The sequence below is a fragment of the Armigeres subalbatus genome, chromosome 3 (genome assembly GCF_024139115.2).
Source record: "Armigeres subalbatus isolate Guangzhou_Male chromosome 3, GZ_Asu_2, whole genome shotgun sequence".
Taxonomy (NCBI): Eukaryota; Metazoa; Arthropoda; class Insecta; order Diptera; family Culicidae; genus Armigeres; species Armigeres subalbatus.
Window position 1 is genome coordinate 303,401,411 of NC_085141.1, and position 19,224 is coordinate 303,420,634.

General features: G+C 39.8%; 1 protein-coding gene across 3 annotated transcripts in view; it reads left to right on the top strand.

Moving 5' to 3' along the window:
* LOC134225046 (eukaryotic peptide chain release factor subunit 1) overlaps positions 1-19,224 on the top strand; it is a 66,589-nt gene that overhangs the window by 12,690 nt on the left and 34,675 nt on the right. For 2 of the 3 annotated variants that reach the window (XR_009983147.1, XM_062704802.1), the window contains exon 2: positions 2,594-2,803. Coding sequence is in view for 2 of the 3 variants with exons in the window: in XM_062704802.1 (XP_062560786.1) it covers positions 2,718-2,803 (86 nt within the window). In the remaining variant the exon portion in view is untranslated. The remainder of the gene's footprint in view (positions 1-2,593; positions 2,804-19,224) is intronic. The other variant, XM_062704803.1, reaches the window with a different exon arrangement.

Sequence of the window (19,224 nt, forward strand, 5' to 3'; positions counted from 1 at the left end):
TTCCTCATTTCAGTTAACTTCATAAGGATGAGGGTTGATTCAAATATACTGTCACAAAATCCTGGACCCTCTCCCCTCAAACTGTGGATGTCATTTTTTAATGCCACCCCCCAGGCTGTGTTACCTGTTTTCTTCTTAATCTCAAAACTGGTGGTCGTTTATCATCGTTCGACCTGTGGAAACGTATATATAAAGTATTCGTCTGGTTCTAATAACACTCTAACCACCGTTGCAACGCGTTGGCACCACATACATTGTATTATAGGTAGCACAAAGAAGAAATTATCCAAGCTCACCAGAATCAAGAACCAACTTCTGCATGGCTGGAAAGCTCCACAACACCTTTCGAAAAATATAGCAAAAATGAATGCCGTTGCTAATGCGTTCCCAATTCCACATGGAAGATCGACGATTGATCCAGTTCGAGTTGGCCACAACCAGTTCCCGGTCAGCGGTACCGCGAACTGGCCGTCGTGTCGGAACTAGTGACGTCAGTTTTTTTGCCGCTACCTGCTGTAACTACAATGTGATGGGTTTGGGCGATGAGCACACAGAGGAGTAATCGAATCGAGTTTATCGCCAAAAACAGCAAATCACTTTTATTGCCTTCTTATCGTAGGTTAACGCGGGGTTGTTCTAAAACGCAAAATCGCTAGATGAATGATTTTATACAATTTTTTAAATTATTATTATACAGAGTGGCAGATTTAAGTTCAATAATAGAATTTGGTTACCTCCAGTATTTCTTCGGTAATTATTTCTACATTTATATGAAGTTGGTAGTAATGGGATTTAAATTAGAATTATGTATAGGTTTATTAGGAACTTGTTTAATGAGTAGCAATTAGAAGGTGTACTTATTTCGCCTGAATGGCGAAATCATTCACAAATATTGGCCATGAATCACGTCCAGTTGCTCGTCCGTTCGAGTTATGTTGTCCGTCTGCAGGAGCAAGTGGCGGTATGTTTAGCACGTATCGCAGTGCCAACTCAACTACACGTTAATCAACTTACGCGAATGTTAGTAAAGCAATGCACACAGCATTGAGCGAAGCGGTTGTATGTAACAAGATTGGTTCCCTTCGCAGCGAGGGACCATAAATGCAAAATCCACAGAGAGGCGCAGAGCTAGAAGAGAGAGCCTCGGGAGCATGTTGTCCGATTTTCCGTGAGTTAGCGGGTAGCAGTGTATACAGAATACTCCCGAGGTATGTTGCCATCGTGTTGTACCCCACGTTGTTGAAGCGAGCCGGGCTGCCGGAGTGATAATTCCAGTTCTGGATTCAAAATCATATCTCGAAATTTACTCAGTACTCAGAAACCAGAACTCATTATAAAACTAATAATCACTGAGCATTGTAGATATTATGGAGAATCTGTTTGATTGATTAAAACAATATTTCGATAACATAAATTTCAATCTTTTGCAAGCATGAGACTCCTGTCATGGAATCTAGTTGGGGGCTCGTGATGTTGCCCAATGGCTAACATGTAGGAAAATAAAACTTTCAAAAGATGTTCAGTTTGCGGAACCACAAGACTTAACTCAGATTCCGACGACTTCTTCACAATGTTCCCCAGTGGCCTGGTATTATGGTTACATATACAGAGAGTAGAATGTAGTCGCAGTCGCATTGAGTTTCATTGAGACAGGTGGAATCTTTGTAAGAATTTCATAAAAACAAATGTCGTTTATAGCTTTGAACTTGCTTCAGGAGACCATCAGTGATTAATAAATTTAAAAAAATAACTTGGACACTTGTAAATATGCATCATTTATCGATCGATTATTAACACATTAAGTATCAAGGCAAACTTCTCAAATATTACTTCTGATCGGCTATGTCAACTGGCAAACTAGGACTTCTGATACCAGAGTCAATTGCCAGTCCAAAAACTAGACCTAGGCGATTAGTTCTATTCAGGTTCTACTGGTCGGGTAAGACAACCGAAATAAGCTGACGAGATGAAGAAGGATATCGTGGCATACAGAAATCTTCTTTTCACATTTGAATGAAAAATATAAAAAATTAATAAGAAAAACGCTAACCTGCTACTTAGTGACAGCTAACGAGATTGGATTTATATCAAAGAGAGAAAATGTCAAAATTCGAACGGTGACAACTAAACAGTTTCGCATTATTGGCAGCCTTGCGCTGACAAACAGCCACACCACCCCATATACCGAACCAGCCAGAGCCAGTATTAGCAGTTTATTGGTTCAGTTCAGCAGAAGAGTTTCCCCGCGCGTGCACTCGAGTCGGGAGGTGTAACAAAATAAGAAAACGAAACGAACGGCCAGAGTGGAGAGTGGTGTCGTGCCGTGCTGGTGTATGGTGTGTCGTGTGTGGCTCTCTATCTCTGCCAGCCGAACGCCATTTTTGCCACGAATTCCGATTTTTGTTCGTTGTTTTAACCAATTAGTAGTCGAAAATCCGTGCACTCGATCGGTGAAAGGGGCCAAGGCAGAACTGCTCCTTCGGCCGAGAGGAGGGTGATTTTCAGTGTACTCAGTTTAACCGTGTGTTCCCTATTGTTTCGTTTCTTCTGATCGATTGTCGCGGATCCATCGCGGTGTGCTGGTTCCCCGAAGAAAGAGGTCAGCAGTCGTGCGAAAAAAGGGATTCAATCCGTGAAAAGCCCGTAACCAGTAGGTTCATAGGGGAGGAAGTAGTGAGCGTTTTGCCAACAGCACAGGAGCCAACCGAAGCAGCAAGATGTCGTTCGAGGAAACATCCGCCGATCGAAATGTCGAGATCTGGAAGATCAAGAAACTCATCAAGAGTTTAGAAATGGCTCGAGGGTAAGTAGATTCACGATTCTGTTTGTTTCATTTGCAGTTGTTCAATATTGAGATGGGTTTTATTTAGTAGGCCAATTGAAAGTCCTTTCTTCAGGCTAATTACAACTTCAAGGCCCTTCCACCTCGGGAAGTGCAGGGAAAGCAAAGTTTGACAAGAGTTATTCTTTCAATATGGGTGGAAATGGCGTTCTGAGAGAGAGCACAGTGCGGAGATAAGTTTATGCAAGGTTTATTCAGAAGGAAAGATTCATTAAACATACCTGGCCATTCAGACTCAGGTTTGCAAACAATACTGACGGACTGCAATGAATGCACCTTTCTTTTCCCATGCTTTCTTCAAAGATTGCAGTCTGCGGAATTGCTCGTCCACCCCAACCCCTGCATCACATGTATTGTTATATGCGTCTTGCCCCCAGTTGAAACCAGACATTGAAGTTCTTGGCTGTCTGTCACGTTCACGTTCTCTTGGCCTGATGCTGTTTTTTGCGTGATTCCCTTCCCTACTGTATGGTAAGAGAATTGTGACTCACTCTCTTTCCAAGAAAAAGAGAACTCTCCCTCTCGCATCTCGTACGCTCCTATTAGATCCCTTCCCACCCACACACTAAGTCTACTATTATCATATCCCACTCCACCCCACTGGGTTTCGTCCTAATGCGAGTCTAAATCCTCGTGGTGCAGTGACGATGATGACGATTTTCTTGTGTACGTGTAAACCCCCGTCCCGCTGGCCACCGCTGATGATTTCCTCTAACTGACCGACGCGCATTGATCCATTAATTCTACCTACGCCAATATGTACGTACGTAAATATGCTGCAGGAGGTGCCAGTTTTGTTTTTTAAATATAACTATGATTGGAAAATGCAGTCCACTTGACTTCATGCTATTTCATAATATAGTGCAAAAGTGTTCAAACGGATGTCAGATTGTTATCAATCAAAAGCCGGTATTGAAGTTCTGTTTAAGTTCTAGCAGAAACACTTCGAATTGACCAATATGAGTTTTTAAAAGCATGCCTCATTACACCAGCACTTTAAAACTATCAATAAATTGCAAAAATATCGACAAAAGATACGTTAGAGATTGTTTTCGATATTTTTCCTCGAAAGATCAATTAACTTCCATTATTTATTAAGGGAAAGTGGGGCAAAATCGTCAACAACGATTGTAGTATCAGTAAGCATCGTATTCACATTATTGATAAGAGGAAACAGCGTGGAAGGATAATGAAACCGGAAAACATTCTTTCTTCAACCTAATATTAGCCCTTGGAAATATTCTTCAAAAGTTTTTGTTTTTATAAATTTGCGTTTATTATAACTTTATAGCGTTCAGAGTGTATGTAATTAAGAGTGGCGACATGTGCTGCATTTGACAGGTCTCCTGCTCGTTTGGAACACGATTTTGTATGGGAATGACAGATGAATTCTGTTCCAATTCTGACAGTGTCGCCACTCTTATTTACATTCACTCTGATAGCGTTATAACTTGTCCGTGGGTAGAGTTGATGCAGACTTCTCATGATTGGTGTTGTGCAGACAAGGGACAAACTGTAATGATACAAGAAAAATGTTTCTACCGAGCGGAGTGGGTGAGAAAAAATTGGACATGTTTTCCGATGAGAAGCGGACGGAAATATTTCAGGGATTCCAATGAGAATCTTCTAGAGAATGGAATCCTCCAGGAATTCTGACGGGAATGCTCGAAGAGTTTCAACGGGAATGTTCCAGGGATTTCGTAGGCAATGTTCCTTGGAAATCGTCGAAGGATTTTGAATCATCGAGGTGGTTCGATCTAAATCTTCGAGGAATTGCAAAGCAAACCGTCCATGTATTCTGTAGCGAATCCTCGAATGATTCCGTAAAGAATCCCTTAATGATTCCGAAATGAATCCTCTAAAGATGTTGAAGCAAATCGTTGAGTGATTCTGGAGTAAATCGTCGAGAGAGTCCGAACCAAGACCAAGCCGAGCCGAAATCTAGCTGTCAGTGCAAGCTGAAAACGAAACTCTCGGCAAGCAAATTTTTGTAGGCAATATAACAAGAATAACACGCAAAACAAAATTAAGTTTAGTTTCCAGGTGGCGCCTACGTTGATTGTTGAAAATTTACTTGTTGCATGACGACAGTGTATATTTATTTGATATATCGAGAGCTCCCTCCCAGGGCCGAACTAAATCTTCAAGGAATTTCAATGCAGACCATCGATGTATTCTGAAGCAAATCGTCCAATAATTTCGTAAAGAATCCCTCAGGGACGTTGAAGCAAACCATCGAAGGATTTCGCAGCAATTCATCAGAGGGATTCCGATCGTCGAGGAATTTAGAAACAAATAATTTGATACTAGCAGACCCGACAAACTCCGTTTCGCCTGAAATGGATTTATTCTCTGATTAGTTCTCGACTTATTCAGAAATGTTTGTTTCATTTGTATGAGAGCCCCCCTTTCCAAAGGGGGGAGGGATCTCGAACCATCTTAAGAACCTTCCCCGGCCCCAAAAACCTCTACATACAAATGTTCACGCTGATCGTTTCAATAGTTTTCGAGTCTATAAGGTTCTATAAGGATTCCGGAGCAAATCGTCTAAGTGTTCTGAAAGAAATAGTCAAGGAATTCAGAAGCAAATCTTCTAACGACTCCGGAGCAATTCCGAAGCAAATCAACAAGAGATTCTGACCCAAATCCTCCATTATAATTATTATAAAGTGTATTCCTTACAGATTCCTATGGGTATCTCTCAATGATACCGAAAGGAATCCAGTGGGAATTCTTCTGGATTCCGTTTGGAAGTTTTCTCGAGTTCTGATGAAATCTGCGGAAATCTGCTGATAATCTGTTACTCCAGTCCGTGATGGTTCACCACATGTCTTTGACTGCTGGTAAAGTGAAACAGTGTAGAGATTGAATAATTGATCACGCGGCGCCTTTTTGACTGAGGAGATAAAAATATTCACACAGGACACAGGTTCTACCACAAACGTGCAGATCGATCAAAAGCCCATCATCAAATTGAAGCTCATGTAATGTTTGGTAACTCATTACCTGTTGAATCTTGTTCGGAGACGGTTTCGATGCTGTTGGGACCAGTATAGGGTATAATGTCCAACACTGGACCCCTAACCAATAGTGGACCCTCCAGCCATATTTGCATTATTACAGCATAATGTAAACATTTTTCTACGTAATTCTATCGGGAGAACCTACTTTACATTCTAGTGATTTAATTAGGTAATGCTGTGAAAAGTGAAAATAGATGATTTTTTTGAAATTTTAATAAAAAACAAACACGAGGGTGTCCATCATAGGATTTTTTTGGGTCCATAATAGTAATATTTTTTTGTTTCCATAATAGGGAAGAGAACATCCCGAAATGGAGCATGAAAATTATTGTGTCGACTATTATGGAGCCACAAGGGGTCTATTTTAGGAATTGATTCAGACTTGTTAATATCAATGAATAACGTCGTGTTTTTGAGTGTCGGAAAGAAGTGATGCAGAACTTGATACTTATAAGATATCATGCGAAATTAATATGTTGAAAATTTCCACTCCTTATGCCAAGAAGATCAAAATTTCGCTACTAGGGGGTCCACTATTAGGCATTTTACCCTAGGTCCATAAAGATAGAATTCGGTGTTTTCTTTTCTCTGAAATGAGCTTCAGAATATGTAATGGTAAAACTGTTCGCCCTCCTTAGCCGTGCGGTAAGACGCGCAGCTACAAAGCAAGACCATGCTGAGGGTGGCTGGGTTTGATTCCCGGTGCCGGTCTAGGCAATTTTCGGATTGGAAATTGTCTCGACTTCCCTGGGCATAAAAGTATTATCGTGCTAGCCTCGTGATATACGAATGCAAAAATGGTAACCTGGCTTAGAAACCTCGCGGTTAATAACTGTGGAAGTGCCTAATGAACACTAAGCTGCTAGGCGGCTCTGTCCCAGTGTGAGGATGTAATGCCAAGAAGAAGAAAAAGAAGAAAACTGTTCGCATGATAAATTTCGCCCATTTGGTCCGACATTCTGGCTACGTACTCGGCCCACCGCAGTCTTCCGTGGTTCGCGGTGTGAACGATGGTTGTTTTTCCCAACAGCTGATACAACACGTGGTTCATTCGCTTCCTTCACGTACCGTTCGCCATCTTCACCCCATTATAGATAGTGGTAAATTAATCTGGTTTTATTAAAAATAAAATAAAAATAAAAAACGTTATGCGTTAAACGAGACTCTCTTTCACATACGACCTACTCTCAAAGCACTCTAGCTATGTTCTCCAAATTCTTCTTAAATTGGGATTTTTTTGGCAATAACGCACGGTACAAAATCAATAACAACCCATTATATCGATACAATACAGGCCATTAGAGGCCATGTGAATTATTTATGATTAAAGTATGTCCTAACCACATATGATAAACAAACGGGACTTCCTTTTTCCTAAATACGATGTCCTAAGTCCTTCAAATCATTCTGAACTTGAGGGGGAAGTACAATTGCTAACCAACAACCACGTGTTTCAAGTGAGTGTTTGTGCTGCCGCCCGGTGTCTCACTACCATAGCTTTAATTTTGTGGCAGATGGAAAGCAAATTCATCTACCAGGTCAGCTAGAAAATCGATAGCAAACCCACCCATGATTTACGATTTAGATATGTTCAAAAATGTCCAGGAATTGAATTCAAAAGAGAATGAAAAAGTTTTTCACCTATCATCTCTGTATACATATACGATAAGTAGCATACCGTAAAAGACTGTCATAAGCTGTCACAGTGAAGCACTGATTCGGATGCGGGATGCCTATCCCTCATGACAAATTTGTTCGTTATCTATTGAGAGAGATTTCTGCAAACCCTGGTTGCTTTCAATTTTCTACCGAGTCTAGTTGACCTGGTAGAAAAACTAGTTCGAAGTACGATGTGATGGGTTACTTTCAATTTTGTACTAAGAGTAATTGAATTGGTAGACAAAGGATTTGAATTCTAGATTTATTTGGAGAATATAGAACAGCTTCGAGAATATTTTCTGCGTCACATTTTTATCACATGTTAAGTAGTTTTAGCACGTTTTCAAGAATAAAAATAGACAAAGTGGCAAACTGTCGATCACACAATTTTTTGGGTATGTAAACATGTCAATTTGGCTGATAAATGCCTGGAATATTGCCAAGTCAAATCCGGGTCGATATGCTCGAACTCCTATATAAGTGTGAGTTTTATTTTTGAGGCGCTGCCTGAAGGTTAATCTCTGGAGTAAACATTTCAAATTCAGGCAAAAAACACATCGAAGAAAATGAGTTTCCAAACTAAACGTCGAAACTGTACCTTAGACAAAATTCGACTAAAATTGAATTAAAACTCACATCAGTAGAATGACCCCAAACATTTGGCCGATGCATATCATGCACTTGAGTGAATAGGGTAAATCATGACTTGGGTCTATGGACCCGATTCCCGGCTCACTGCACAGAAAACTAATGATTTATGTTATGGAAACTCATATGTGAATATGTACGTTATGTGGAAGATATTGATTTGAAAAATGTATTGGAGGTAACCACTTTCCCTTCGATGGGACTCGAACCCATGACCCTACAGTACGCTAGACTGGTGCTTTAACCAACTAAGCTACGAAGGACCTCCGTCGGCCTTCGCAACCTAGCGGCTACTGAACGAGCTCGAGATTCCCAAATTGGACGCATAGTCAAATCACTCGCAATCCATTTCTCAAGCCAATACTTCCACATGTGTATTGTACACGTCCACAGTAGAGGAGCGTGAGTATTTAGAATGTCTGGCGGCTATACACATTCTTCATCAGCAACGGTACTGATCAAGTGAGGTTGTGTAAGCATTTGCCAGTCGGTCGTCAAGCTCAGACCCGACCGCATTGCGTAGGCAAGAGCACGCAACTCAGGTTCAGTTCAATCAAAGTTAATTGCCTATTTCCGGGGATTAAACCACCCGACTTGGACGTTAATTTACAATGTTATGGAAACTCATATGTGAATATGTACGTTATGTGGAAGATATTGATTTGAAAAATGTATTGAGGTAACCACTTTCCCTTCGATGGGACTCGAACCCATGACCCTACAGTACGCTAGACTGGTGCTTTAACCAACTAAGCTACGAAGGACCTCCGTCGGCCTTCGCAACCTAGCGGCTACTGAACGAGCTCGAGATTCCCAAATTGGACGCATAGTCAAATCACTCGCAATCCATTTCTCAAGCCAATACTTCCACATGTGTATTGTACACGTCCACAGTAGAGGAGCGTGAGTATTTAGAATGTCTGGCGGCTATACACATTCTTCATCAGCAACGGTACTGATCAAGTGAGGTTGTGTAAGCATTTGCCAGTCGGTCGTCAAGCTCAGACCCGACCGCATTGCGTAGGCAAGAGCACGCAACTCAGGTTCAGTTCAATCAAAGTTAATTGCCTATTTCCGGGGATTAAACCACCCGACTTGGACGTTAATTTACAATGTTATGGAAACTCATATGTGAATATGTACGTTATGTGGAAGATATTGATTTGAAAATGTATTGAGGTAACCACTTTCCTTCGATGGGACTCGAACCCATGACCCTACAGTACGCTAGACTGGTGCTTTAACCAACTAAGCTACGAAGGACCTCCGTCGGCCTTCGCAACCTAGCGGCTACTGAACGAGCTCGAGATTCCCAAATTGGACGCATAGTCAAATCACTCGCAATCCATTTCTCAAGCCAATACTTCCACATGTGTATTGTACACGTCCACAGTAGAGGAGCGTGAGTATTTAGAATGTCTGGCGGCTATACACATTCTTCATCAGCAACGGTACTGATCAAGTGAGGTTGTGTAAGCATTTGCCAGTCGGTCGTCAAGCTCAGACCCGACCGCATTGCGTAGGCAAGAGCACGCAACTCAGGTTCAGTTCAATCAAAGTTAATTGCCTATTTCCGGGGATTAAACCACCCGACTTGGACGTTAATTTACAATGTTATGGAAACTCATATGTGAATATGTACGTTATGTGGAAGATATTGATTTGAAAATGTATTGAGGTAACCACTTTCCCTTCGATGGGACTCGAACCCATGACCCTACAGTACGCTAGACTGGTGCTTTAACCAACTAAGCTACGAAGGACCTCCGTCGGCCTTCGCAACCTAGCGGCTACTGAACGAGCTCGAGATTCCCAAATTGGACGCATAGTCAAATCACTCGCAATCCATTTCTCAAGCCAATACTTCCACATGTGTATTGTACACGTCCACAGTAGAGGAGCGTGAGTATTTAGAATGTCTGGCGGCTATACACATTCTTCATCAGCAACGGTACTGATCAAGTGAGGTTGTGTAAGCATTTGCCAGTCGGTCGTCAAGCTCAGACCCGACCGCATTGCGTAAGAGCACGCAACTCAGGTTCAGTTCAATCAAAGTTAATTGCCTATTTCCGGGGATTAAACCACCCGACTTGGACGTTAATTTACAATGTTATGGAAACTCATATGTGAATATGTACGTTATGTGGAAGATATTGATTTGAAAAATGTATTGGAGGTAACCACTTTCCCTTCGATGGGACTCGAACCCATGACCCTACAGTACGCTAGACTGGTGCTTTAACCAACTAAGCTACGAAGGACCTCCGTCGGCCTTCGCAACCTTCAATATCTTCCACATAACGTACATATTCACATATGAGTTTCCATAACATTGTAAATTAACGTCCAAGTCGGGTGGTTTAATCCCCGGAAATAGGCAATTAACTTTGATTGAACTGAACCTGAGTTGCGTGCTCTTGCCTACGCAATGCGGTCGGGTCTGAGCTTGACGACCGACTGGCAAATGCTTACACAACCTCACTTGATCAGTACCGTTGCTGATGAAGAATGTGTATAGCCGCCAGACATTCTAAATACTCACGCTCCTCTACTGTGGACGTGTACAATACACATGTGGAAGTATTGGCTTGAGAAATGGATTGCGAGTGATTTGACTATGCGTCCAATTTGGGAATCTCGAGCTCGTTCAGTAGCCGCTAGGTTGCGAAGGCCGACGGAGGTCCTTCGTAGCTTAGTTGGTTAAAGCACCAGTCTAGCGTACTGTAGGGTCATGGGTTCGAGTCCCATCGAAGGGAAAGTGGTTACCTCCAATACATTTTTCAAATCAATATCTTCCACATAACGTACATATTCACATATGAGTTTCCATAACATTGTAAATTAACGTCCAAGTCGGGTGGTTTAATCCCCGGAAATAGGCAATTAACTTTGATTGAACTAATGATTTATACTGTTTGGAAGCCGTAGGTTTATGATTGATAATTTAAAAAAAAAGCCTCTCATTTATCTCGCACAATTCGGTGTTGAACTTAATCTGTAGATTAAAAACCCAACTTAATTCACCGAGTAGTGATACTGCCTTTCTCGTATTTACTCAAGACACCTACCTTATGTGGTGCCAATATGGTTCGATGTGCCATTTTCCTTATAACTTTTAAACGCAACGACCGATCGTTATCAAATTCAACAATACACACACATACACACATTTAGTATGAAATTATTACTTACTTACTTACTTATGGATCCTGTACACCTCCGGTGGTGCAAAGGGCCGACTTGAAAGATCTCCATCCTGAGCGATGCCCGGCTATCGCTTTAACCTGTTGCCAGGTTAGATTTCGGTCGACTTCTTTTATTTCTTTATTGAGGCTTCGCCGCCATGAGCCTCTGGGTCTGCCTCTGCTGCGATGTCCCGCTGGGTTCCAGTCTAATGCTTGCTTACAGATTTCGTTTCCGCCCCTACGTAGAGTGTGGCCGACCCAGCCCCACTTCCGATACCGAATTTCTGTTGTTATCGGCCTCTGGTGACAACGACGATGGAGCTCGTTGTTTGAGATCCAATTGTGAGGCCACCAGGCCCGAATTATATACCGCAGGCATCTGTTAATGAACACCTGCAGCCGTTGAGTGTTCTCCACACCATGTTTCGCTAGCGTATAACAGCACAGATTTCACGTTAGAGTTGAAAATTCGTATTTTGGTGCGTTCACTTATCTGCCTGTTTTCCAGATATTTCTTAAACTCGCAAAGGCAGCCCTTGCTTTCTTGATCCGTGCGCCTATGTCGATCTTGGTACCGCCGTCTGACGCCATTTGGCTACCAAGATATTGGAAGCTTTCAACATTCTCCACTGGTTGCCCGGCTACTGTGAAACTGGAAGGAGTCACCGTGTTTACATCCAACGATTTGGTTTTGTTGACGTTGATGACTAAACCTGCCGAGGAGGAGCGATCGGCAAGGTCGTTGAGCTTACTCTGCATATCAGAGCGCCGTTGCGCGAGTAGTGCTACGTCATCCGCCAATTCGAAGTCGTTTAGGTGCTCCATGGTTATAGGCTGCCATAACAGCCCGCGGTTTGGTTCACGGTCAATCGCATCTACCAGAATCTCATCGATTACGATGAGGAACAGTAATGGTGATAGAATACATCCTTGCCTCACACCAGCTACGACCCGGAAAGGGTCGGACAGGACCCCATTGTGCAGCACTCTACACGAAAAGGCCTCGTACTGTGCTTCGATGAGGCCGATGATTTTCTCAGGAACCCCCTTGCGTCTCAGGGCGCCCCACATATTCTCGTGATTGAGACGGTCGAAAGCTTTTTCGTAGTCAATGAATACCAAGTAAAGGGACTCTTGGAATTCGTTGACCTGCTGAAATTATTCCTTCATCGTTAATAGGAAAACTGTCTAATACGTTGACGCTATCATGTTATTTATGATTCTCTCGAGTTCAAAAGGGAAAAAATATTTTTTTCAAGTATTTGGATGAGTGAATATATCTTCTCAACCAAATAAAAATGATTGTAAATTTTACCATCTGGCATCACGTTGACGTGGAAAGTGCATATTTTTGTTAACGTCACATTTTCTACTGTCCCGAGAGAGAATGAGAGATTTAGATGTTGAGAGATTTAGTGAAAATTGCTTATTCCGGGAATTGAATTGAAGTATGCCGGAAAAGCAATCGCTGTGACTGAAATACGTGCTATACCTCGTTAATTTAAATCAAAAGCTTTTTCAAACGATATTTAGCAAGAATAGCTATTTTTTAATCAGAAGTGGATCCCTTTGCAGTATTACACGTCCCACAAAATTCAGGAACGTTGATTCCTGTCATAAACATCAATGAATCACATACAGTGGCCTACCAATATTTGACAATGAGTGTCTCTAATTTTACTTTGTATGCGTTACGCAGATGTGTTACGTATTAATCTATCTAGAAATCTTCGTGAATTATGAAATAAAATGTATGGTATTTGGAACAAATTAACTTTAATAATGAAAATATAATTATAACAAATGATATGATATGGAAATATGCCTATTTTTCTGATTTGTTTCAAAAAAACAAATGATTTTAATCGAGGAACATATAGAAGCATGTTCAAAAAAATCTTTTCAGAAAAGCAAAAACCTAAACATTGAAAGGGATTTCAAAAATTTCTTCAGTGGAAGCTAGATAGCAAATGTGAGCATGGTTTGAGACACTAATAGATCACTTATATGCATGTATGTGAGCGTATATGTGCAAATTCTGAAATTAACTACCGTGTAAATCTCGCTCATTTTTAAGGTATTAAACAAGATTAGTTTTACAAAATTAGGCATTCATAAGGCGAAATATATGTTATTGTTGAACGCTACGCTATTGAGTTTCGCCCAGATCGATGACTGATTTAGTTAGTTCTGGATTAATTAATATCGAGGTCTCTGGAAATTACGAGTACAATATACAACCGGTTCTTTTTTTACACGGGTGGGTTTTAGTTGATTACGACCTTCATCGTTGATGAAACTATGAGTTAATCCCATGAAAAAATTCACAAAAAATCAAAGAAAAATCAGGTGGTACCGTCAACTGGGGGGAAGATGATCATTTTTAAGACAAAACATGCAATAACAATGTGTGTTTACATTTTAAATCGAAACAAATATTTTCAAAACATGTACTGCTATACGTTGCAATAATCAACAACTTTAGTTTTCTGAAATGCGTTCGCATTTATTAAAATAAATTAAATTATCACACATTTTTTGAGTAATCTGGTTTGGGGTGAGGTTGATCAAGACAGCTCTACTAAAATCATTATGACCTAGTAGTCAAAATACACTAGGTTATTTGTATGAATGTTGAATTTACTACGTAAAGAAGTCTACGAAGTCAATATTTGAAACGAAAATAGCGTCATTTATGACTATCTCTCTCTTTCTTCAAATACATTTTCATGATTATAATCGAAAAACTCGGATTTCTACCTAGCGGTAACATTACTTGAACGGAGAATATTGTTGACTACCGTTTCATAAAAAAAATTGGCACTTTTGACTGACACATCAAATGATCATCTTCACCTCAATGATCATCTTCCCCCCAGTTGACGGTATTTAAAAAGCTGTGAAAAATCAGGTTAACCGGGAATTTAAAGAATACCAACCGTGTAAAAAAAAATATTGGGTGTAGTATGCTAACTAGTGTTACGATTGTTACTAATCATGTCGTCACAATAGCTTTATCTCGTTTCAAATACTGGTAATACCATTTACTTATAACTAAGGAAGGGTCAAAATCTCACTGTAGGTGGATTAACCAGTTTTTTTATTAAGGTGATTATTTTCGACTTTAGATGCCTTTCGCCATACTGATTTCCGAAAGTTAACTCCTAGTGTGCCGCTCAAAGTAGGCGATTCATTAAATAATGCTGTCATTATGCCGGGAATGGGTAAGAAACTCTATTTTGATCTTTGAAAATAAAAAAAATCCCCCTGTAATTTCATCATTGGCTGTCAAATGACACATTCCAGCGTAACGCGACACCATTGAGATTCTCACGTCCGAATGTGTGAGTGGCGATAAAAGGAAAACAAACACTCCTAGACGGTGCTACTCAGCAAAGTTTGGGTAAAAATGAGTATATTTCCATATATTTTTTGACTCCTTCGCAACCATTGTGATGACTCAATCAATTTTGAGGTTATGAGCAGAAGGAAAACAAACATGTATTTACACATGCCGAATTGCACATCAGTGTGCGAGCGTTAAACGTCACTCATCTCTATGAAGGAGCCGACTTTCAGCGAGAAATTAGGTCTGCATTCGAAAATTAGCCTCGGGGACATATGATTAAACAGGTGTAAAATTATCCTCACTAAATTTCCTTTCTGATAGAATATTCATTTTGAGATTTTTCGCTTTGAATATGATAAATATAGCGCGCTGCATTTCGTAACGCGACACCATCGCTGAATTGCACTTTTTTGCATTTTGAAATGCAATTGCGTTTTTCAGCTCTGGTATATGGTTTGGAGTCTAGATTTATTCTAAGCATTTCTCGTATACATCAACAGAAATGAGGCTGTGAATTAAAATCGCAGGAAAAAACGGAAATTATAATGAAAATAACTGAATTGATATGAACACCGCCGCGTTACGCTGATCGACAAACAGTCTCCTGCAAATGGTGTCGCGTTACGCAAACGTGTTTATCGTTGATAGAATACGTAATTTCAGCCGATTTCGATGCGACATGTTATATTCGACACAGAATATTATCACATTATCTATTTTTGAATGTAGTTCGAGTTGGTGGTTACGATCTGGAGTTTCAGTTATTAAAGTTTGAGGGACTAACCGGCACAAATATAGAACTGAACCAATTCCATTAGTATCACATATTCAGTTTTAGAAACAATTAAATGGTAATGGGTTTTCCTATTTTTATATTAGTCACACACAAGTATGACCCGGTATGACGATCGATCCCCCTAGAAGTGAGTTTTTTTACACTGAAAAGTTCTATATTGCCTTTTTTCTACGTTAACCATTTTGAAAGGTTATGATGGCCCAAGAAGCTCAGCAATGTTGAAGAGGAATATTTCTGTCGTTTTTTATTCTACGTTTCTACTGGAACGTTGTCTGTTTTCAACTTTTTATTTATTTCCGAAAAGATTGGAATACGTCTTATGTCTCAACCAATGTTTATCACAAGAACGTATGCGTCGTGCCCTGAGTGCACTACTTTTAACTACATTTGCAATCTTTACGCTATCATCAACACTACTCAGAAAATAAATACTCAATTTTGAAAATAGTGTTTATATCCTGGTGTAAAATAATTGTCTTATTATTGTATATTCATTCAGGTCAAAGCGAAGTTCATTAGGATGCCTGACATAATATGTCTTTATTAACGAACCAGCCCAATGCTGGTTCATCTCGATTAACATAAAATGGATTTTTTTTTTTCAATTTATCACTCAGCAACTCTCTGTTAACCTTTTTCGATGCATTGGTTTGGTGAAGTTTTTTTGCCTGACGCTATTCATTATATTTTCGACTACCAACTAACACTCTTAAATTATTTCACCGATATTGACTGTGAAAATCTCTGTTAAAGTTCTTAAGATGAAATATCGACTAAATTGACGTATGTTCACAGCATCTTCTTTGAGCGCTGACGTACTCGGCTGTGACGATCTTGGTCAAAGAATGAAAAATGCCGAGCTAGTGAGAGCGAACGAAAGGAAAATTAACTAAAATATTAAAAATCATCAAATTAAATGGAGAAAAGAAAACACGAGTCTTTCGGTTCCTGAAAGCTAATAATATGTTTAAAAATCAAGATAAAACTTGTATTTAAAAACATAACTGCGGCTCCGTAACGCTTCACGTCAGATGAGTTTTTCAAATAAACGAACCATTGAAAAAAATATAATCATACTTGGCAAACAAGTTTGACGGTTCGTGACATGGTAGAAGGAAACCGTGTTCGTCAGCAAACTGTTAGTTACGTTTACTCATATATTGCGTGGAAAAGAGAGAGGATTAAAAAAGCCTCACAATTTATTCGAAAAAAAAAACTCAGTCTCAAGTGACTTATTAACGGACGACCCCAAAGGGGCCACCAAACACTAAACATTCGTAATTTCCCACCACTCCGTAACATTTTTGTATGGTAACCTTTTTTTGTAGTATGGCGAGTTACCAAATGACACACCCTCAATTTTGTTACGCTATTCATGTACAAGCCCTAAACTACTTGAAAGAAACCATTGTGATACTGTTTCAATAAACCGAAAGCATTTTATCCCTTATTACAGAAGCACATTCAATTCACGTAACGCGACACCATATTTTTGTACCTAGTGTAACTTCATGGAAAATGGTCCGATTTTGGATCTTAATACACGAAAAGAAAGCTGACGAGTACTAAGAGAATCCGAAATATTACTTTTCCAATGTTTGTACCTTTTGTCTAGTATCTATTATACGACTATTTTCGTAACGCGACACCATTTCAATGTCACTGTTTTTAAAGTACAAATATTTCATGTAAACTAAAATTTTCGAAGCAATACAATGTGCACACAAAAAGATCATTAAAAACTGTATTTAATTACGTATTCATCAATACATTTTCACCCAAATAGGTGCAATAGAGCACATTTGTAAAAAAAATGATTAGGGAGTCTTTTTTTATACTAAAAGTCTGCTACTTTGATTGGCTATTAAACAATGTTCCGAAAACATTTTTCAGTGGAAGAAATGTTTTTCTTGTAATACAATTTGTATGTTTTCCTGACCTACGGATATTGGATCCTAATTTTCAGTTTGAAATTTTGGTCCCTTGGTGTAGAAGTGCGTGGATTGTGTCAAATATGATTAAAATTGAGTTTCATTCCACTTTTTGTTTTGAAGTTTTGTCGGCTCATTTTCGAGAAAAATAAACATATTTTCACCACAACATAAATTTAAGAAAAATGTGTATCTTAGGGTAACATTCTAGTAGGTAGATAAAAAAATTAAAAAAATTCGTTTCAAACATCTACGATGCAAGATCTACTCATAATCTATGTACTGAGCTAACAATACCTGAAATCGGATGTAAGACGGCAAAAGTACGGCCTAAAACTTTTGCCTATATTTTTCGAGGATGAATCCACACTTTTGGCCGGGAGTGTATAACAAAACTGACTCTGGTGAATAATGTTTAACTCACCAACAAAATTTTGAAACAAATAATATCTGCTTTTGTGGCCAGTTGACAAATTCGACGATTCCACTCCCGTGTGGATCAAAACCACCAATACGTAGGAAAAGTCTTCTCCTACCTGTTGATAGTGTTGTTTTACGTGAGACTACTATCAGGTTCATTCATTGAATTAATAAATTTTTAAAATGATCTTTTTAAGTTTCTTTTTTTCGATAGGGATTGGGAATATTATTGAAACGCTTCTAATAGAGAAACTGCTGGTTAAAAAATCTATTCCGGAACTAGATCTATCTACTGCACACAATGATCAAATGGCCATCATAAGCTAGTCCATTGTTAACAATAAAAGATAAAAAGCAAAATTTTTAACGTTATTTCATTGTTGGACAATTATAATGAAATATAAGTCTGTTCGGGAATATAGTCAAAACGGTAACTCCAATTGAATGCTCTAAAAAAATAAATTTGAATGTCTTTGATAAACACTAGCTATTGGCATCCCTGTACGTGGCTGGTATTTGTGCCGCGTGCGAGACGCCTTCGATGTCAGACGCTTCCTTCCGGACTGCCCATCATCGTCGACCACCCACTACCACTGCTAGGGCTGAATTTCTCACCCACAGCTGACTTTTCACCTTGCTTTCGCGAAAAAATATCAAGCTACCTACAGTACATATGTGTATCGGAATTGAATTTCCTTTGTGTCGCCCCACATTGGTATTTATTATTTGTTCGACATCATCCGCGCTGCGGGCTGCGGTGGCTGGTAGGATTTGGTTTGGTCTGGTGAATCCATCCAATGATGCAGCAAACGATCACACTGCTTGCGAATGACGACATACTGACGAAGTAGAAGATGCTTTGTTTACTTCACAACATTAGAGCAGAGGTAGCTCGACGCGATTTAACAGCGTGCTCTTTCTCCAGTTCATACTCCCAGGTTGATACTATTTACGCATGGAGCCAACCGAAGAAACCCAACCGTTAAGTTGCTGTGAAAATTGCGCAGGACATGCTACGCGGAATTGGTGACACTACACTTTTGTGCTGCCACCGGGAGTCAGCTTGTGACTACAACATTGGTGACGCATTTAGGGAGATCCCATTTCCTTTGTTGCTATAAATAGACCAATTTAGAGAAGAGGAAATTACTTCCCACTGCTACGTTGCGGGGGATGAGCAACAAGATAACATGCTTGCCAACATTTGTATCGCTAAACATTTCACCTTTCGTTGTGAATGCTATATTAGCCTTAACGCTCATAAAATCATCTTCATCGTTGTTCCATGAATAAGACATTCAAAAGCATTTCTCGGGTACTTATTCAAAAGGACGTATGTGGTTTTGTAAACAAAGATTCTAACGTCGATTT